Source organism: Schistocerca piceifrons, chromosome X (assembly GCF_021461385.2).
Source record: "Schistocerca piceifrons isolate TAMUIC-IGC-003096 chromosome X, iqSchPice1.1, whole genome shotgun sequence".
Lineage (NCBI taxonomy): Eukaryota > Metazoa > Arthropoda > Insecta > Orthoptera > Acrididae > Schistocerca > Schistocerca piceifrons.
This window is the reverse complement of record NC_060149.1, coordinates 108,551,104-108,568,632: the sequence shown is the minus strand read 5'-3', so window position 1 is coordinate 108,568,632 and position 17,529 is coordinate 108,551,104. Positions and strand designations below refer to the sequence as shown.

The following is a 17,529-nucleotide window of genomic DNA, read 5'->3' as shown; positions in this document are numbered from 1 at the left end:
CAGCACTCCTGAAAATATTTCCACTCCATTCTCAGCACCATCAGTATTCATCAATAATATACAGCAGTTAAAAAATTTGGATTGATGGGTTATAAATAACAATAGCACGTAAGCTCTCAAAAGTTACAATGGACCGTAACCAATGTGTCAAAGAGAGTGTGATATCGAAATCACACTATGGAGTGAAGAAGGCTTAAAATTCCTGCTGAAGATCCTAAGAAATTTTGGTCTTATGTCAAAGCGGTAGGTGGATCAAAACAAAATATCCAGACACTCTGTGACCAAAATGGTACTGAAACAGAGGATGACAAACCAAAGGCCGAAATACTAAATGTCTTTTTCCAAAGCTGTTTCACAGAGGAAGACTGCACTGTAGTTCCTTCTCTAGATTGTCGTACAGATGACAAAATGGTAGATATCAAAATAGACGACAGAGGGATAGAGAAACAATTAAAATCACTCAAAAGAGGAAAGGCCGCTGGACCTGATGGGATACCAGTTCGATTTTACGCCGAGTACGCGAAGGAACTTGCCCCCCTTCTTGCAGCGGTGTACCGTAGGTCTCTAGAAGAGTGTAGCATTCCAAAGGATTGGAAAAGGGCACAGGTCATCCCCGTTTTCAAGAAGGGATGTCGAACAGTTGTGCAGAACTATAGACCTATATCTCTAACGTCAATCAGTTTTAGAATTTTGGAACACATATTATGTTAGAGTATAATGACTTTCCTGGAGACTAGAAATCTACTCTGTAGGAATCAGTATGGGTTTCAAAAAAGACGGTCGTGTGAAACCCAGCTCGTGCTATTCATCCACGAGACTCAGAGGGCCATAGACACAGGTTCTCAGGTAGATGCCGTGTTTCTTGACTTCCGCAAGGCGTTCAATACAGTTCCCCACAGTCGTTTAATGAACAAAGTAAGAGCATATGGACTATCAGACCAATTGTGTGATTGGATTGAAGAGTTCCTAGATAACAGAACACACCATGTCATTCTCAATGGAGAGAAGTCTTCCGAAGTAAGAGTGATTTCAGGTGTGCCACAGGGGAGTGTCGTAGGACCGTTGCTATTCACAGTATACATAAATGACCTTGTAGATGACATCGGAAGATCACTGAGGCTTTTTGTGGATGTTGTTGTTGTTGTGGTCTTCAGTCCTGAGACTGGTTTGATGCAGCTCTCCATGCTACTCCATCCTGTGCAAGCTTCTTCATCTCCCAGTACCTACTGCAACCTACATCCTTCTGAATCTGCTTAGTGTATTCATCTCTTGGTCTCCCTCTACGATTTTTACCCTCCACGCTGCCCTCCAATGCTAAATTTGTGATCCCTTGATGCCTCAAAACATGTCCTACCAACCAATCCCTTCTTCTAGTCAAGTTGTGCCACAAACTTCTCTTCTCCCCAATCCTATTCAATACCTCCTCATTAGTTACGTGATCTACCCACTTTATCTTCAGCATTCTTCTGTAGCACCACATTTCGAAAGCTTCTATTCTCTTCTTGTCCAAACTATTTATCGTCCATGTTTCACTTCCATACATGGCTACACTCCATACAAATACTTTCAGAAACGACTTGCATGGTGCAGGGAAGGGCAATTGAATCTCAATGTAGACAAGTATAATGTGCTGCGAATACATAGAAAGAAAGATCCCTTATCATTTAGCTACAATATAGCAGGTCAGCAACTGGAAGCAGTTAATTCCATAAATTATCTGGGAGTATACATTAGAAGTGATTTAAAATGGAAGATCATATAAAGTTGATCGTCGGTAAAGCAGATGCCAGACTGAGATTCATTGGAAGAATCCTAAGGAAATGCAATCCGAAAACACAGGAAGTAGGTTACAGTACGCTTGTTCGCCCATTGCTTGAATGCTGCTCACCAGTGTGGGATCCCTACCAGGTAGGGTTGATAGAAGAGATAGAGAAGATCCAACGGAGAGCAGTGCGCTTCGTTACAGGATCATTTAGTAATCGCGAAAGCGTTACGGAGATGATAGATAAACTCCAGTGGAAGACACTGCAGGAGAGACGCTCAGTAGCTCGGTACGGGCTTTTGTTGAAGTTTCAAGAACATACCTTCACTGAGGAGTCAAGCAGTATATTGCTCCTTCCTACGTATATATCACGAAGAGACCATGAGGATAAGATCAGAGAGATTAGAGCCCACACAGAGGCATACCGACAATCCTTCTTTCCACGAACAATACGAGACTGGAATAGAAGGGAGAACCGATAGAGGTACTCAAGGTACCCTCTGCCACACACCGTCAGGTTGGCTTGCGGAGTATGGATGTAGATGTAGATGTACCAGACAAAACAACATTTGGCAGTGATATCCTTATTTCCTGCGAAATCTCTCTGTAACCACCATGGAATATAAACGGTTTCTATGCAATGCATGCACGCATTGGCTAATGCTGGGACAAAAACAAGACCATCAGGGAAGTGACATGTTACTGTAACTCAGCCTTAAGTCAAGCTAAGCATGCAGACAAGGGAGGACACTAACTCATTAACTTTCAGGCATGCAGCCACGTAAATATTACTACTTCAACTGATGCTTTGGCCATTTACCATCCGGCCATCCTCGGAGTGAGCCGCAAGATTGATGACAAGGAGCCAAGCACTTCCTTAATTACTCCACCTCAGCATTACTGCGCATGCGGGTCACAGGTGCCGGTTGATGGCAAAGAGGTACACTTACACATGCGCAACCTATGGTGAAACTGTTCAGACATTTGATTCACTTATCCACTTATGTTTGGCGGCAGTAACAACTTCATGACTTCTCTGCAATTTAATTATACTAAGAGCTGGAGCCCATACCTTATCCAAATTAGAACCATTATCTCTATTTATTAAGTTACCAATTAATCTAAGTTCTATGGCTTCCTTGAAAACAGAATCCCAAAAGGGACAGGTGGATGTTAAAATCTTCAAGTCACTGTAGTTCATCAAATGACCCGTATCTATACAATATACTCCCACAGCCGACTTGTCTGGCTCTAGTAAGCATATGCATCTTTGGTATTCCACACACCTCACATGAACAGTCCTTGGGGAAATTGTGATAAGTCGTATGTAAGTCAGACAATATGCACCGTTTATGAGAGGTGCATGGAACACCGAAGATACATGCACTTACTACAGCCAGACAAGTCAGCTGTGGCACAACACTGTTTAGATATGGGTCATCTGATTCTTTACAATGACACGAAGAATTTAACAACTACCTTTTCCTTTTGGGATTCTATTTTCAAGGAAGTCATTAACCAATAACTTAATGAATAGAGATAATGGTTTTAATTTGGATAAGAGATGGAATCTGGCTCTTGGTGTAAATAAATTGCACAGAAATTGTCCAGGTGTTACCGCTGCAGAAAATGTATTGATAAGCGAATCTAATGTCTGAAAGCTTCCACAACAGGTGGTGCGTGTGTAAGTGTAACTCTTTGCCGCCAGCCAGCATCTGTAAGCAATAAGTCCAGTACCACTGCAATGGAATACGTAAGGCCACATTTGGCACCTTGTCATCAGTCCTGTGACTCACTCTGAAGATGGCCAGACAATAAGTGGCCAACATATCAGTTTAAATAGTAGTATTTGCACAGCTGCATGCCCAAAACTTAATGGATTATTCATTATGCCACAAGAACTTAAAAATGCACAACAAGAGAAAACACTGTGATAGTACAGATAAACAAGCTGCAATCATAGGAATCTATGTGAAGTCCTCAATGTTCAGCAGATGAAGTGGTAGACAGCATCATGACTGCAGTGGACCAGACTGACCAGAAAATCCCAACCCTGCTGGTAGGAGATTTAAACTGCCAAATAGAGAGGCTGAACAGCAAAACTCAGGACTTCATAAAGCTCATGGAAGAGGAACACTTTATCCTCGTCAGTGAGGTTCAGGATAAAACCTACATCTCATACAATGACTCCAGTAGCAGACATTTTTTACAGAGCAAAAAAGATAAAGCTCCAAAGCTTAACATCCACTACAAAATCTCCAAGCACTCCTATAAGGAAACACCTTCCAGTATGAGTAAAAATCCAGATCATGACAACAAGGAGAAAAATACAAAATTAACAGCAATGGACTCCGAGAAAAATCATCCTCAACCTACTAGTGCAGAATGTAAATGGTGAAAAATACTAACCACAATAGAAAAAGGCAACACAGATGATGCACGGTGGGGCCTAACTGAATCACTCCTGATCCAGGATCCAGTCAGCATCTCCCTAACCAACAATGAGGAAAAGCTAATTCTTGTTGGGGGGGGGGGGGGGGGGGGGGGGGAGGGGGTAGCTGAAAAAGATGAAAATCTCAGACACAGCTATATGCATACAAGAGCAAAATATAACAATACCAGAGAAGAAAAGTTGCTACTCACCATATAGCGGAGATGGTGAGTCGCGATACGCACAACAAAAAGATTCACATAATTATAGCTTTCGGCTATTGAGGCCTTTGTCAGCACTAACACACACACACACACACACACACACACACACACACACACACACACACACACGTCTGCAGTCTCAGAGAACTGAAACCACACTTTTTCAGTTCTCTGAGACTGCAGACATGTGTGCAAGTTGTGTGTGTGTGTGTGTGTGTGTGTGTGTGTGTGTGTGTGGTGCTGACAAAGGTCTCAATGGCCGAAAGCTATAATTATGTGAATCTTTTCGTTGTGCCTATCGTGACTCAGTATCTCCTCTATATGGTGAGTAGCAACTTTCCTACTCTGGTATTGTTACATTCCATCCTGGATTTTCCATTGTTAGAACAAGATAAAACTCACTCGTGACAGAAAGGAAACAATAGTACACTCTGATAAAAGAAGAAGAATTACTACATGAAGCACAAGCAAAGCCCTACAAAGCCCTGGACCCACGGAGAACAAAGGTGACCCCAAGCATCTACACAATAGTACGGGGAAACCACTACGTAAACCTATTATAGAAGAAGAGCTTGTATTATAGCATTGAGAGAAGCACCCCCTTGACTGAAAACAAAATAACAGAAGTTTTTGTCTGGCAAGCAACTGAAATAAGCACACCCTGTGAGCTAGTGAAAGAAGAATTCTGCACACTGCAAAATTGTGGGCAGCACTGTTCAGCAAGTACCTAGATATCATGGACATCCACAAAATATGCAGAAAATCTAAACTTAAAGTGGTCTACAAAGGATAAAGATAGCAGAATTCACTGGATTCTTATTGAGGCATCACCTTCAAATGTGCACCATGCAAGATAATCACCACCACCACCACCACCACCACACTTAGAAAGATCCATGACAACATAATGACTTTAATATCCCTGGAGCAGCACGGCTTCATTCCTAGAAGCCCAACCACTCAAGCAGTTTGATACATTCTCCAGTGAAACCCCATACAAAGTTACAGGCTATGCATACACAGTCTTTGTTGACTACAAACAAGGTTTTGACATGGCAAACAGGAGTACAGGATTCGAAAAACTATATCCAATACTAGGCACAGAAAGTCACATCTTCCAGTTCATAGCAAGAATTCGCGAGCAAACACAATTGGAATTCATGAACGATTAATGCAGTTCCAAGGAATACAGTTAACAAATGGAGTACTGCTGGGAGAGCCTGAAAGTCCTACAATATTCAATATCCAGAATGATATTTTCACTCTGCAACGGAGTGTGCGCTGATATGAAACTTCCTGGCAGATTAAAACTGTGTGCCGAACCGAGACTCAGTTGGTAGAGCACTTGCCCGCAAAAAGCAAAGATCCCGAGTTCGAGTCTCGGTCTGGCACACAGTTTTAATCTGCCAGGAAGTTTCAATATTCAATATATTTTCCCATGATGCGATTCAAAGGATACAATCAGAAGAAGTGAGAATGGGGCTGCTGTTTGCTAATGATATGCTCCTAGTATGAGAAAGAAGAGTGTCCCTGCAAGAAGCTATTAATAAAGTGGAAGAATGGTCCCAGGACAACAACCTACTCATAAGTACAACACTAAAACAATGAAATTAAAGAAAGTTGGAACCACGAAAACCAAGACAAATTCACCTGCAGGGAACAATATCTGGAAACACTTAAAGTCACAAATACATACGAATTACACTGCAGATGACAGGCCACACCTTTTCCAAGCACATTGAAGGTAGTGTAGTAAGAACAAAAAAGACAACTACTAAGATAAAGAGACTGAGTCTACTAGCTGCAAGAACAGCTCTGGCACTATTGAACATAAAGGTTGTGCCGATGGCATCATAAAACACACACCTAATATGGACACACCTCACATATTCAAACCTCAGATGACTGGAGGGAGTCAAGTCAGCATACCTGAAAAGAATGCTATTTGTCCCAAAATACACTCAAAATGAGTTAGCCTACATCTTGGCAGACAACTTTCTTTGCTGACAACGAGATTGCAGCTCATAAGCTGACAACCCCAGAAAGCACCAGACTCCTGGAAGACAGGAAGTAAAAAGCAATAGATAAAAGACTCCTCAACACCCAGCAACGACAAACAACAAATGGAATGAAGCCAACTTCCAGCTGAACCACCTGTGTACAAGGGTGGCAGCCCATGGACTACATCAACGAATATGCTCAACCGAAATATTTCACAATCCCACTGACAACTGCCTGTGCACCATATCCGGTGAACCTTGCAATATATATCACACTAGTTGCAGTCCCCCACTTTGTCTGTGGTGTTTAATATCTGCCACAAAAACTCATTGGCCCTGTGCCTTGTTGACACTCCTAGGGAATGTAGGCTGCAACCACTTTAAATCGGAGGGCATATTCGAATCACCGAATATTGATGGAATGCGAGGAATGAATATGTCTTCAACTGCAGCATACCCCGTGATGATCGTGGCCTCTATTACGTTCAGCACTAGTTTCTTCATGGTCATCCTTGTTCTGTTGCATATGTAACAATGGCAACTAATCATTAAATGAGAGTTTGCTATAATTTTTATGTCAAATTCTCGTGCTTTTGTTTGTCCTGTGATCTAGTGACGTCTGATGGTACTATCTCCAAGACAGGTATCGTCCTGTAATTCATTCTCGTGACAAAAATTACGATAATATATTTCATTTGTTAGGCATTTACTTTTTCATTAATTTTCTTCGCTGTTTCATCTGAATGTAGAAATCTGATGTAAATCGTGGTACTAATGAGAGGTAAGACCATCAGGTTTGGCATATTGCTCTGGCACAATGTACTGCATCTGCAGCAGTAATTTGAGCAGTAGTTGCAACCACAGTGACACAACGAACTGTTACAGATCAGTTACTTCCAGGACAGCTCCAAGCCAGATGCTCTGAAGCATACATTCCACTGACTTCAAATCCCCACCATGTGCAATTTCAGTGGTGTCAAGTGAGAGCTCATTGGAAGGCAAGATGGAGATCTGTTGTGTTTTCTAATGAAAGTTGCTTCTGCCTCGGTGCCACTGATGTTATGAGGAAGCCAGTTGAGGGCCTGCAACAAACCTGTTCGTGTGCTAGACACAATGGACCTATACCTGGAGTTATGATCTGGGGCTGATTCCATAAGACACCAGGAGCACACTTGTGGTTATCCCACACACACTGACTGCAACTCTGTATGTCAATCTGGTGATTTGACCTGTTGTGCTGCCATTCATGAACACCATTCCAGGGGGTGTTTTCCAACATAACACTCACCCACATAGCACTGCTGAAACCCAAACATGCTCTACAGTGAGTCAACATGTTGCCTTAGCCTGCTCGACTATCAAATCTGTCTCAAATCGAGCACATACAGGACATCATCAGACAACAACTCCAGCGTCATCCATGTATTGACCAACCGTTAGCAACAGGCATGGAACTCCATCCCACAATCTGACATCAGGCACCTGTACAACACAATGCACGCATGTTTGTATGCTTGTGTTCAACATTTTAGCAGTTACACTGGTTATTAATGTACCAGCATTTCACATTTGCAATGACTTATCTCTTGCTTACATTAAACTGTAATCTTGCAATGTTAATCACTTAAATATGTTGCCTAGATAAATGTATTCCCAAATTTTGATTACTCTAAATTATTGTTTTGTTGCGACTTTTTTCCTTGGCAGTGTAAATTTATATATTGTGTACATTATATAAAGCCTATGTCTGCCCAAATGTTCATTACAGGATTGTGTAGAAATTTGAAATAAATCGGCCTAGAACTTTCAGAGATTTTTGGTAATATCCTTTCTCTTTTCTATATTACATACATATATGTTTCAAGTCAGACTATGAAATCTTATGTAGACAGTGAGCTTCCTCTTGTCTTGACAGTAACATGTGCAAAATTTCATCAAGATCGGAATAAAACTGTAGATTTGTATGAATTTTAAAGAAAGACAAATGGTCAATATATCGCTGAGTGGAAAGAAATGGTTTTGTCACTGTCTCACTATGGAAATAATGACAACTTTAACTAACCTAGTCTACATAGTGTTTAGTAAAATATTGATAAAAATATCATGCTATCTACAGAAACTAATATCCATTCCATAATAAACATCTAAACCTTCCACAAGTAATATCATAAATCTCACAGGCAGAGCATACTTCCCTTCTTTTTTATACTTCTGCCTTTAATCATAGTTTACATTGATCAGTATCTTTGTACTATCAAGATTTTTATCAGTTACCATCATTTTTTATATTCTATCTAATCCTTGATTATACAATTCTTTAATGAATACCAGTGACATTTGGCTTTCCAGCACTGCAATCTACTACCTGTGTTTGAGTCCTCCCTATCAGTGACATCATGTACCCAATAACATTACCTGTCAGTGTCCCGTGTGACTTATTTATCAGCTATAGCTGTGAACCTTTTCCTTTTCACCACTCTTACTTTCAAGCTTTAAAGATTGAAGTTTTTCTTCTAAAAGTCACAACAAACTCTAACCCCACCTCTCGTTTTGCATGTTTCTTACTTCAATCATACAGAATCAATAGATACAATAAATAAATAAATAAATAAAAATTTCAAAGAAAACAGCCATTCTAAAATTACAACAACATGGAACCACCACATACAATATTTTCAGAAAGACACAAGCTTTTATCAATTTTAACAATGTTCATCAGAGTTTGTTGTAGAGTGAATGCAATGCTTATGAAAATTAAAAACTCTTTTTTTGAAACTTCGTTCCGCTTGGAATTAAATCTATGCAAGGAGACAGTCTCTAGCTAAAATTAAGGGCAAATTTTAGGAGCTTACACAAGATACGGTCAGCAAATACTGAGAAATGTCATCTTGGATATCAGTTTCTTTTTCAGGTATACAGGCTTCTGTGTTACAAGAAAAACCAACAGTTGCTACATGAAATTAAACAATATCAACTGTAATTTATACTTTCTTTTATCAAGTTTAGCTGTACAATTGTGCCCATATCTGTTCTTTGTGTAATTGAAGATATTTTAATTAAAATTTCAGTTTACATATTCTTGCTTTGGACAAAACTCTAGTAGTAAATAAGCACATGAAGGAACTGCAAACATATTTTAACATTCCGCTGTCGCAAATTCAACATAAAACAGAAGGAGGTATAAAAGACTAAAATGGACATGGAACTGAAACATGCAGTGGACACACACACACACACACACACACACACACACACACAGAGAGAGAGAGAGAGAGAGAGAGAGAGAGAGGGGTCAATTCAGGTGAGGGAGGGGTGATGGGGTTGGGGGAGGGAGGGATGGAGGGAGAGGGAGGGAGGGAGGGAGGGAGAGAGAGAGAGAGAGAGAGAGAGAGAGATGTAGCAACATAGGTGTATGAGGAAGGGGAATGGAGACACACACACAGAAAATATGGATCTATGATTCATCAAACAATTACTAAGCATGAAAAATTTCAGTAAACATTAATTTATTTGATAACAATATAACAAAATATGATCCATTAAAACAGAAAAACATGCTTACAGAACATTTCACAACCATTCAACAATAAAAATTATGGAATAATATAGTTAGGCATACCAGAAGTGCAAAATTGAATGACAACTTAAGAAAAAATTATGACAGTAAAAATTTATTACCCTCCCTCCAAACAATTCTTCTTTTTTCGCCCTCTTTTCTTTGGGATGGGCTGTAAAACAACAGATTGTTGCCTATGTTGAGCAGTGGGTGTAGGATCATCATCCACAAAACTATATGGATCTTCAGTAGGCTCACATTTGATGTTGGCTGGATGAGGGCCTTGAAGATGACTCATGAATTTCTGATTTTCTACTTGTGTCCTCAGTTCAAGGTCACCACTTGTTTCATAGCCATCATCTTGAGTTTCTAGTTTCACAGGTCCATCCAGGAATGTTGGCCTACTGAGTTAAAAACAGGGAAAAGAGTTAGTTTAATAAACAAAGAAAAACTTCTGCACATTTCAAATGAAATGAGAGTAACCAACTTATGAAATTTACTAACATAAACAACTTTTTCCCAATATTTCATATAACTTTGTGTTCTTACCTGTGACATTCAAAATTAGAAATCAACCATGATAAAATAATACTTTAAATCATATATGCTCGCCATCTTCGTGTTGGATCAATCAATGGCAGGATTATCAATATGAATGTATGGATTTAGCAAAATGAATGAAGTCACGCTTCACAAGCAATCTTAATGCAGCAATTTTCTATGCGCACATTTCAGGTCGATTTAATGAATGTCTGGGGTGCTGATGCTTAGACCAAGGAAGGACACAACTCAGGGTCAGACCTCTAGACCCCACCAGTGCCAGACACTGTGCATCACAGTGCTCTCAAAGGATGTCATTATTTCAGAGGTTTGCCTTTTCAACAATGGCAAATGAGTGATGATATATATGATGAAGTACAATTAAATATAGTACAGAACTATGAGAAGGAAAACTAACAAGGCCTAGTGTAACAGAGAACAATTGTTAATTCACCTGTCCCAAATACACAAAGTCCTTTACAAAATTGGTTAAAATTATAAAAGTAATGTGTAATTCATTGCTCACAACAGCAGAATATTTAATATTTGAAATTTGCGTTATCAATGCAAATTCCAGCCATCCGAAATCTCACAAATACGCGTACTTTCATATCATGATCAGTAGAATGATTACAAATTGTGTACTAAAAAGCAGGAAATAAAATTGTTGGTAAAAGAAGGTAAAGTTAATAAGTGATTAAAGACAAAACAGCACTACAGTTTGAAGTGAGTGGCTGATCACATGACAGCAATGAATGAGTCAGTCAATCAGTTACACATTTAACCCCTCCCCACAGCTCCAGTTCCAACTCAATATAAATATTTAAAATTTGGGATGTTGTCAGATAAAAGTTAAGGCAAATCCTCATGTCTGAGGACTGCCTTCTTGCTATCAAATGAAATGCACCTAGTTAACATGTGATATACAGACAGGGTTGCATTAAACACAATGCATACAGGTGCTCCCCCTCCCCTTTCTCTAAAAGGCAGCTGTGGGTTGTGAGCAATGGCCTATTCTGCATCTGGTAAGCCCTATTTCATTCTGTTTCCGTTGCTGGGATGATGCACATTCCGTTTGAATACTAGGCTTCATTTGTGGCAGCTTGTTTATTACTTCCAACTACTTGTCTACCCACTGACTCAATTTTTCATCCAGTATGCAAGATAATAACTGATAGGGTGATACAAACATGTTGCATTGTGTGATTTTTCAGGGCTTCTTGGTAGATCTGTTTCAAATTCACTTCCTGGGTTCAAAGCCAGATAACACTGGGCAAACCACATACTATTTCATTAAAACAACTGTCTGACGTCTTCAAATGGTGGTTGTTGCTGTGTTCACTGCTACAGGATGCAACTGGTGATACAGACACCTGAAGACTGTTAAACTATTCAACAGTTGGCTCTTTAGGTGAGCTCTGATGCCATATCATTAAGTACGAAAGTGCCTCCAGAGGACTCTGAGCTTATTAGCAGCAGGTTTAGGAAATACATAGAGGCACTGTTTAAACATGTGCTTATCTAAACCTATTTCTTATTTAATAATCAGTATTTTGAAAAAGTGGATGGTGATGCCATGGCAAGTCTCCCATCTATCACGGTGGTCAACTATTTTATGTAAGAGTGAAGAAAAAGCACGGACATCTGCAACTCTCCAACCTTCCTGCTTCTGGCCACATGTTGACTACATATTTGTTGAGTGGCCACACAGTATAGAGACACTACCTATCTTTCTCCAGCATTTGAATTCATTCCATTTGAATATTTCAGTTCACTCTTCAGTTCGCCACGGAAGTGTAAAAAAATGGTATTTTACCATTTTTGAGCATTATTGTCCCGGTGTTCTATCAGTTTTTCTTCTAACTATGTGTTTACCACAAACCGACTCACACAGAGTTATATTTGCAGGCCAAAAACTATCACCACCCTGAACAACAAGGAATATCTTTTGCTCACTGGGACATAGAGCACGTCATCTCAGATCCCGGCAGCCTGGCAGGTGAGCTGCAACACCTAAGAATGGTGTTCTAACAGAACAGTTATTCTGATAAATTGATATGTAATTCATTTTGATTAAAGCAAGTTCACGGCAGGGATGTACATGAAGATGCAGAGGCAACCACTGCAACAGCCTTCTTCAGTATGGAAAATCTTGTGTTGGGCAAATACGTTGCACTGCAAGAAAACTGTGCTGAACACCATCAACATACACACAGGGCCAGCCTGACAAATCAGCTGCAGTGGAGCACTGACTGAATATGGAGCACTGTATGTTCTATGAAAAGACTGAAGTTTTATACTCGGTATCATCATTCAGGGATTGTGTTTTTAATGAGGCTGTACATATCTGTTTGACAGACAGTCTTAACAGAGCTGCAGGATTTCAACAAAGTGCTGCCTGGAATCCAGCACTGACTGCCATTAAATTAAAATGAAGTAAGAACCTCCAATTTCTTACCCAATATATCACACTGCAGACTGTTAAGTCAGCTTTTAATCACAGCAGTGTCCAGCAGCAGAGTCAAAGCCAACTGAGCATACTGGGACACTGAGTGCTACTTTCATCCAACTGTGAGTGCATAATTCCTGCACCTAATCCAGATAAATTTTGATGTCACCTGTTTGTATCACCAGTCATGTCTTGCAGTAGATAACACAGCAACAGCCATCATCTGAATATGCTGAACAGTTGTTTTGATGGAATATTGAGGGAGTTGCACAATGTTACCCAGAGGCAAAACTGACAGGTGTACTTGTATGTTGAATTGCACTGTCCCCACATTTACCTATAGTTGCCACTTCTGTTATATTGTTTTGCCTAATTCCTGCATACCCTGGCACCAAACATCAGGATACTTCTTTTCTTAGTTCCAATGTTCAGAAGTGTCTTTGATGTTTTGACTCTGTCTCTCTTTTGTTTACTTTTCCACTATTAACAGAAATGAACAGAGACAATGAGTTGGTGAAACTTCCAGCTGGGTTGTGTGGAAGAATAACTGAAAAGTTGAGAACATTGGCCTGCTAGGATCCATCAGTGTATCAGACTTTAAAATCAATATATTCATTTAACAGACAGTTAAAAATATGGTTAAAAATGTCTCTCGTATTTTGCCATTTCTAAAATTACACTGGACCTTTTACTTAGCCACAATGGTGTACTGCTCCGAATCTGACTTTTAATCTTAGCTTCTGCCACTTTTAATCTCTTGGAGCATTTTTGTGCTTGGATCTTGAATAATTTCATCGTATGCTGCCCGTTTCTAAACAGTCACTCAAGAGGTGAATTACTGACCTTGATGCATATTAACGATTGTGATGATAACAGGATCTTAAGATCACATATCATCATAAGAAGAAGCTAACTTACTCAGATTGGTGGCTTGCCAGCCTTAGTGAACCAGGTTGGTATTGGACTGGTTTAGTAAGCACCAGGTGCTAGCCTAATGTCCTCACTGTGGACAGCATCTTACATCCTTAGATATGTCTGTCTTGTACAACCACAGATAGTCAAGCTCATTCAAGTTCAGACCAAAGAAATTTCTTTTAAAACTGCAAGAGACGAGACCTGACAGTTCCCGAGGGTCATTTGCAACAAATCAAAGTCATTATGTATACTGAATGTAGCTAGGGGAGAAAGAAAAGAAGAGTGAAGAGATGGGAAGGGAAGGGAGGGAAGGGAAGGGAAGGGACAATTGATATTAGCTGCATTGGGACTTTGTGTGGAATCAGCAGCACTTTAACCCAGTCTGGTACACATTTTCACTCGTTCATTCCGCACAGTCCTGATGCAGTTGATAAAAATAGTTCCTTTCCTTCCTTCTCCCCCTCCACCTCCAATTACACAATATGCATCACTGCTACAGATTCGGTGTGGTGTCTGTTCATTTCGACATGCCCGAAAGAACAGACATCATGCATTCATATGAAATCAAAGTCAAGCGAATTTAACACAAACTAAGTGGTGTGACATAATTGATATGGATATAAGAAAACTGCAGAAAGAATAAGAACCAGAAAAGGCTGATTGGAAGGTATGACATACCAAGATCTCTTCTTTCTTTAGCTGTTTTTACCCTGTGATGGTACAATTCATCCCCTTCAGTTTGAAGAGTCAGGACCATGTTTTTACCCAACACCAGCTAGGTATCTATGAAGTCCAACCAGGCGGAGTCTAAACTGCCTGGATCTTATACAGGTGAGGTGCGGCAGGTTCCTCAGATGCTGCCAGCTAATGACTGTTTTGCCTCAACAGCCAACCACACCTTTAGCATATACCACACCTTGAGACAGAAGTTTTCTAAAAATTTTTGTACCTTCCTCATAATTAATTTGGGCAGTTATGGCAAGAGCCCTATTAATCATGGCACATGGCATTCCACCTTCACAACCAACAGTGGTCATTGAAGTGGGCCTACAGGTTACAGTCATGGACAATTAGTAATGCTGATAAGCCAAAAGCTTGGGAACCCAGGATCACCAGGTCCATACACAGCCATTATGTGGTGGACACCTGTAGGGAGGAATAGGACAGTTAAAAGTTAGATTTGCAGCACTGAAAGGGAAGTAGTACAGCAAGAGCTCGATGAACTGCATTCACCTATCACATACTTTGAAAAGAGCTGTTATCCCCTGGTTAAGGCTGGATGAGGTGGGGGGTGGTTGTTGTAGTTCAGGGAATGGATGGGGCCATGAACTTACACTCAGTCCAAGTTAATGGACAACTAGCATCTTAATGGACCCAGAATATCACTGGAGGGAGTAGGAACGTAAGAAGCACTAACATAGTTCTAGAACTCTTGGTTGTCCTTAAATGCCAGAAACAGACACGAAAAACAAGTTATATTATTATGAACTGTTGCAAACAGGCACAAATGCATGGAGTGGTGTATACTTCTGTTAGGCAGTACAGTAACCAAACAACTGACAAAGGCCCTAATCTGTGACATATAGTAGAACATGTTATTGTAACGGCTCTAAGCACTTCCACTCATGGCAGCCACTATGACAGGAAATAAATTGCATTTATACAAGAAAATCAGTACCATTGTATAATTTTACACCCTATTACAAAAATCAAACAACAACTGAAATTACAATGCTCAACAGATGCAGTGAAGAAGAAGAAGAGGAAGAAGAGCAAGAGGAGGAGGAGGAGAAAAAAAAAAGTTAAGTATTGCCGGAAATATCCAGCACTGACCAATGAACTACAAACTTGTAGCATGTGACAACAAAATCAAAAAGAATGGAAACAAAATGTGTGAAAGTTGTTTTAAAAGGCAAATACCAAACAGTGAAAATGCCAGTTATATGAACAAAAACATTTAAGGGGGATGTATGTGTGTAAAGCAGTCATGTAAAAATCACTTCAACATATGCAAAGTGGTCTGAATACTGTTTTTAGTTTTTTGAGTTTCCACAAGTAAAGCAAAGCTGTTCTAAAATCCTGGATTTCTCTAACCAGTGAACTGACTTACCCAGACATTTACTAGAAGACTTACAGTTTAACATGAACTCCAAATGTGGAGCAGCTGTAAATTTTTAACTCTCACAAATCACTGCCACATGTGAAAGAAATGGCAAGCAGTAGAAAATTCTAGGACCTACCAAAGATGAAAGCTCAAGTCCTTTATGTTTATTTTCTGACTTTTCGCCTCAACTACAATCAACAGAGTAAATGCTTAGATTGGATTCTGAATAAGTGGGGAACCTGTATCATGTCTTGTCTGTAGTTCACTGTTCTGGCACAGCACAGAAAGGGTGACAAGAAGAATGCATATTATAAACAGTGATGTTAATAACATGCGAGATAGCATGTAAAAGAAAGTTAAATAAATACAGTGGATAAGAAGAAAGAAATACTTTTCATTTTCATAATTCACACGGCCAAAATAAACTGAGGATGGATAAATCAGGGACTGAGCAGAAAGGAAAAAAAAGAACAGACTTATCTGTCAATAAAATAAATAAAAGGACAGGAGTACCTGCACACAGTTAACAAAATAATAAAAAAAATGGCGATCCAATTTTGAAAAGAAGACAAGGTGTAGGCAAACAGGAAAATAACTTGTCAAGAATGAACAGAGATTTATGCAAGTTAAACATATTTTGTCACCGAGGACCACTTACGTTTCACACAGCTCATTATAGCACTGGTCTACATACAGTTCCATATTCCAAAAACCACTGAAGCACATGGCAGATGGTTCTTCCCACTGTCGGCTGCAGGTTCCTCGACTTGCGCCATAGGGTGGTGGGGTTTCAGGTTCTGCTGGATAGGTCAGGAGTCCACTACACGCAGCAAGTGGCTACACGGGTAGCAGGGGTTGTGTGGCGTGGACTGGGCGGTTTTTTAGGTTAGATGGCCTCGGGCAAGTACAGAAAGGGCAGCAGCCTCAAAGGGTGCGGGGCAAAGTCAGGACATGCGGGGGCCAAGCAGCAATCGGTATTGTAATTGTAAACTCTCGAAGCTGCATTGGTAAAGTACCGGAACTTCAAGCGCTGATAGAAAGCACCAAACTGAAATCGTTATAGGTACAGAAAGCTGGCTGAAGCCAGAGATAAATTCTGCCGAAATTTTTACAAAGGCACAGGCGGTGTTTAGAAAGGATAGATTGCATGCAACCGGTGGTGGCGTGTTTGTCGCTGTTAGTAGTAGTTTATCCTGTAGTGAAGTAGAAGTGGATAGTTCCTGTGAATTATTATGGGGGGAGGTTACACTCAACAACCGAGTTGGTTAATAGTTGGCTCCTCTTACCGACCTCCCGACTCAGCAGCATTAGTGGTAGAACAACTGAGAGAAAATTTGGAATACATTTCACATAAATTTTCTCTGCATGTTATAGTCTTAGGTGGAGATTTCTATTTACCAGATATAGACTGGGACACTCAGATGTTTAGGACAGGTGGTAGGGACAGAGCATCGAGTGACATTATACTGAGTGCACTATCCGAAAATTACCTCGAGCAATTAAACAGAGAACCGACTCGTGGAGATAACATCTTGGACCTACTGATAA

The 17,529-nt window shown here is 40.1% G+C and overlaps 1 protein-coding gene across 1 annotated transcript in view; it reads right to left on the bottom strand.

The window, feature by feature from the left end:
• LOC124721122 overlaps positions 1–17,529 on the bottom strand; it is a 229,347-nt gene that overhangs the window by 160,586 nt on the left and 51,232 nt on the right. The window contains exon 2 of the mRNA XM_047245938.1: positions 10,096–10,377. Coding sequence (XP_047101894.1) covers positions 10,096–10,377 — 282 coding nt within the window. The remainder of the gene's footprint in view (positions 1–10,095; positions 10,378–17,529) is intronic.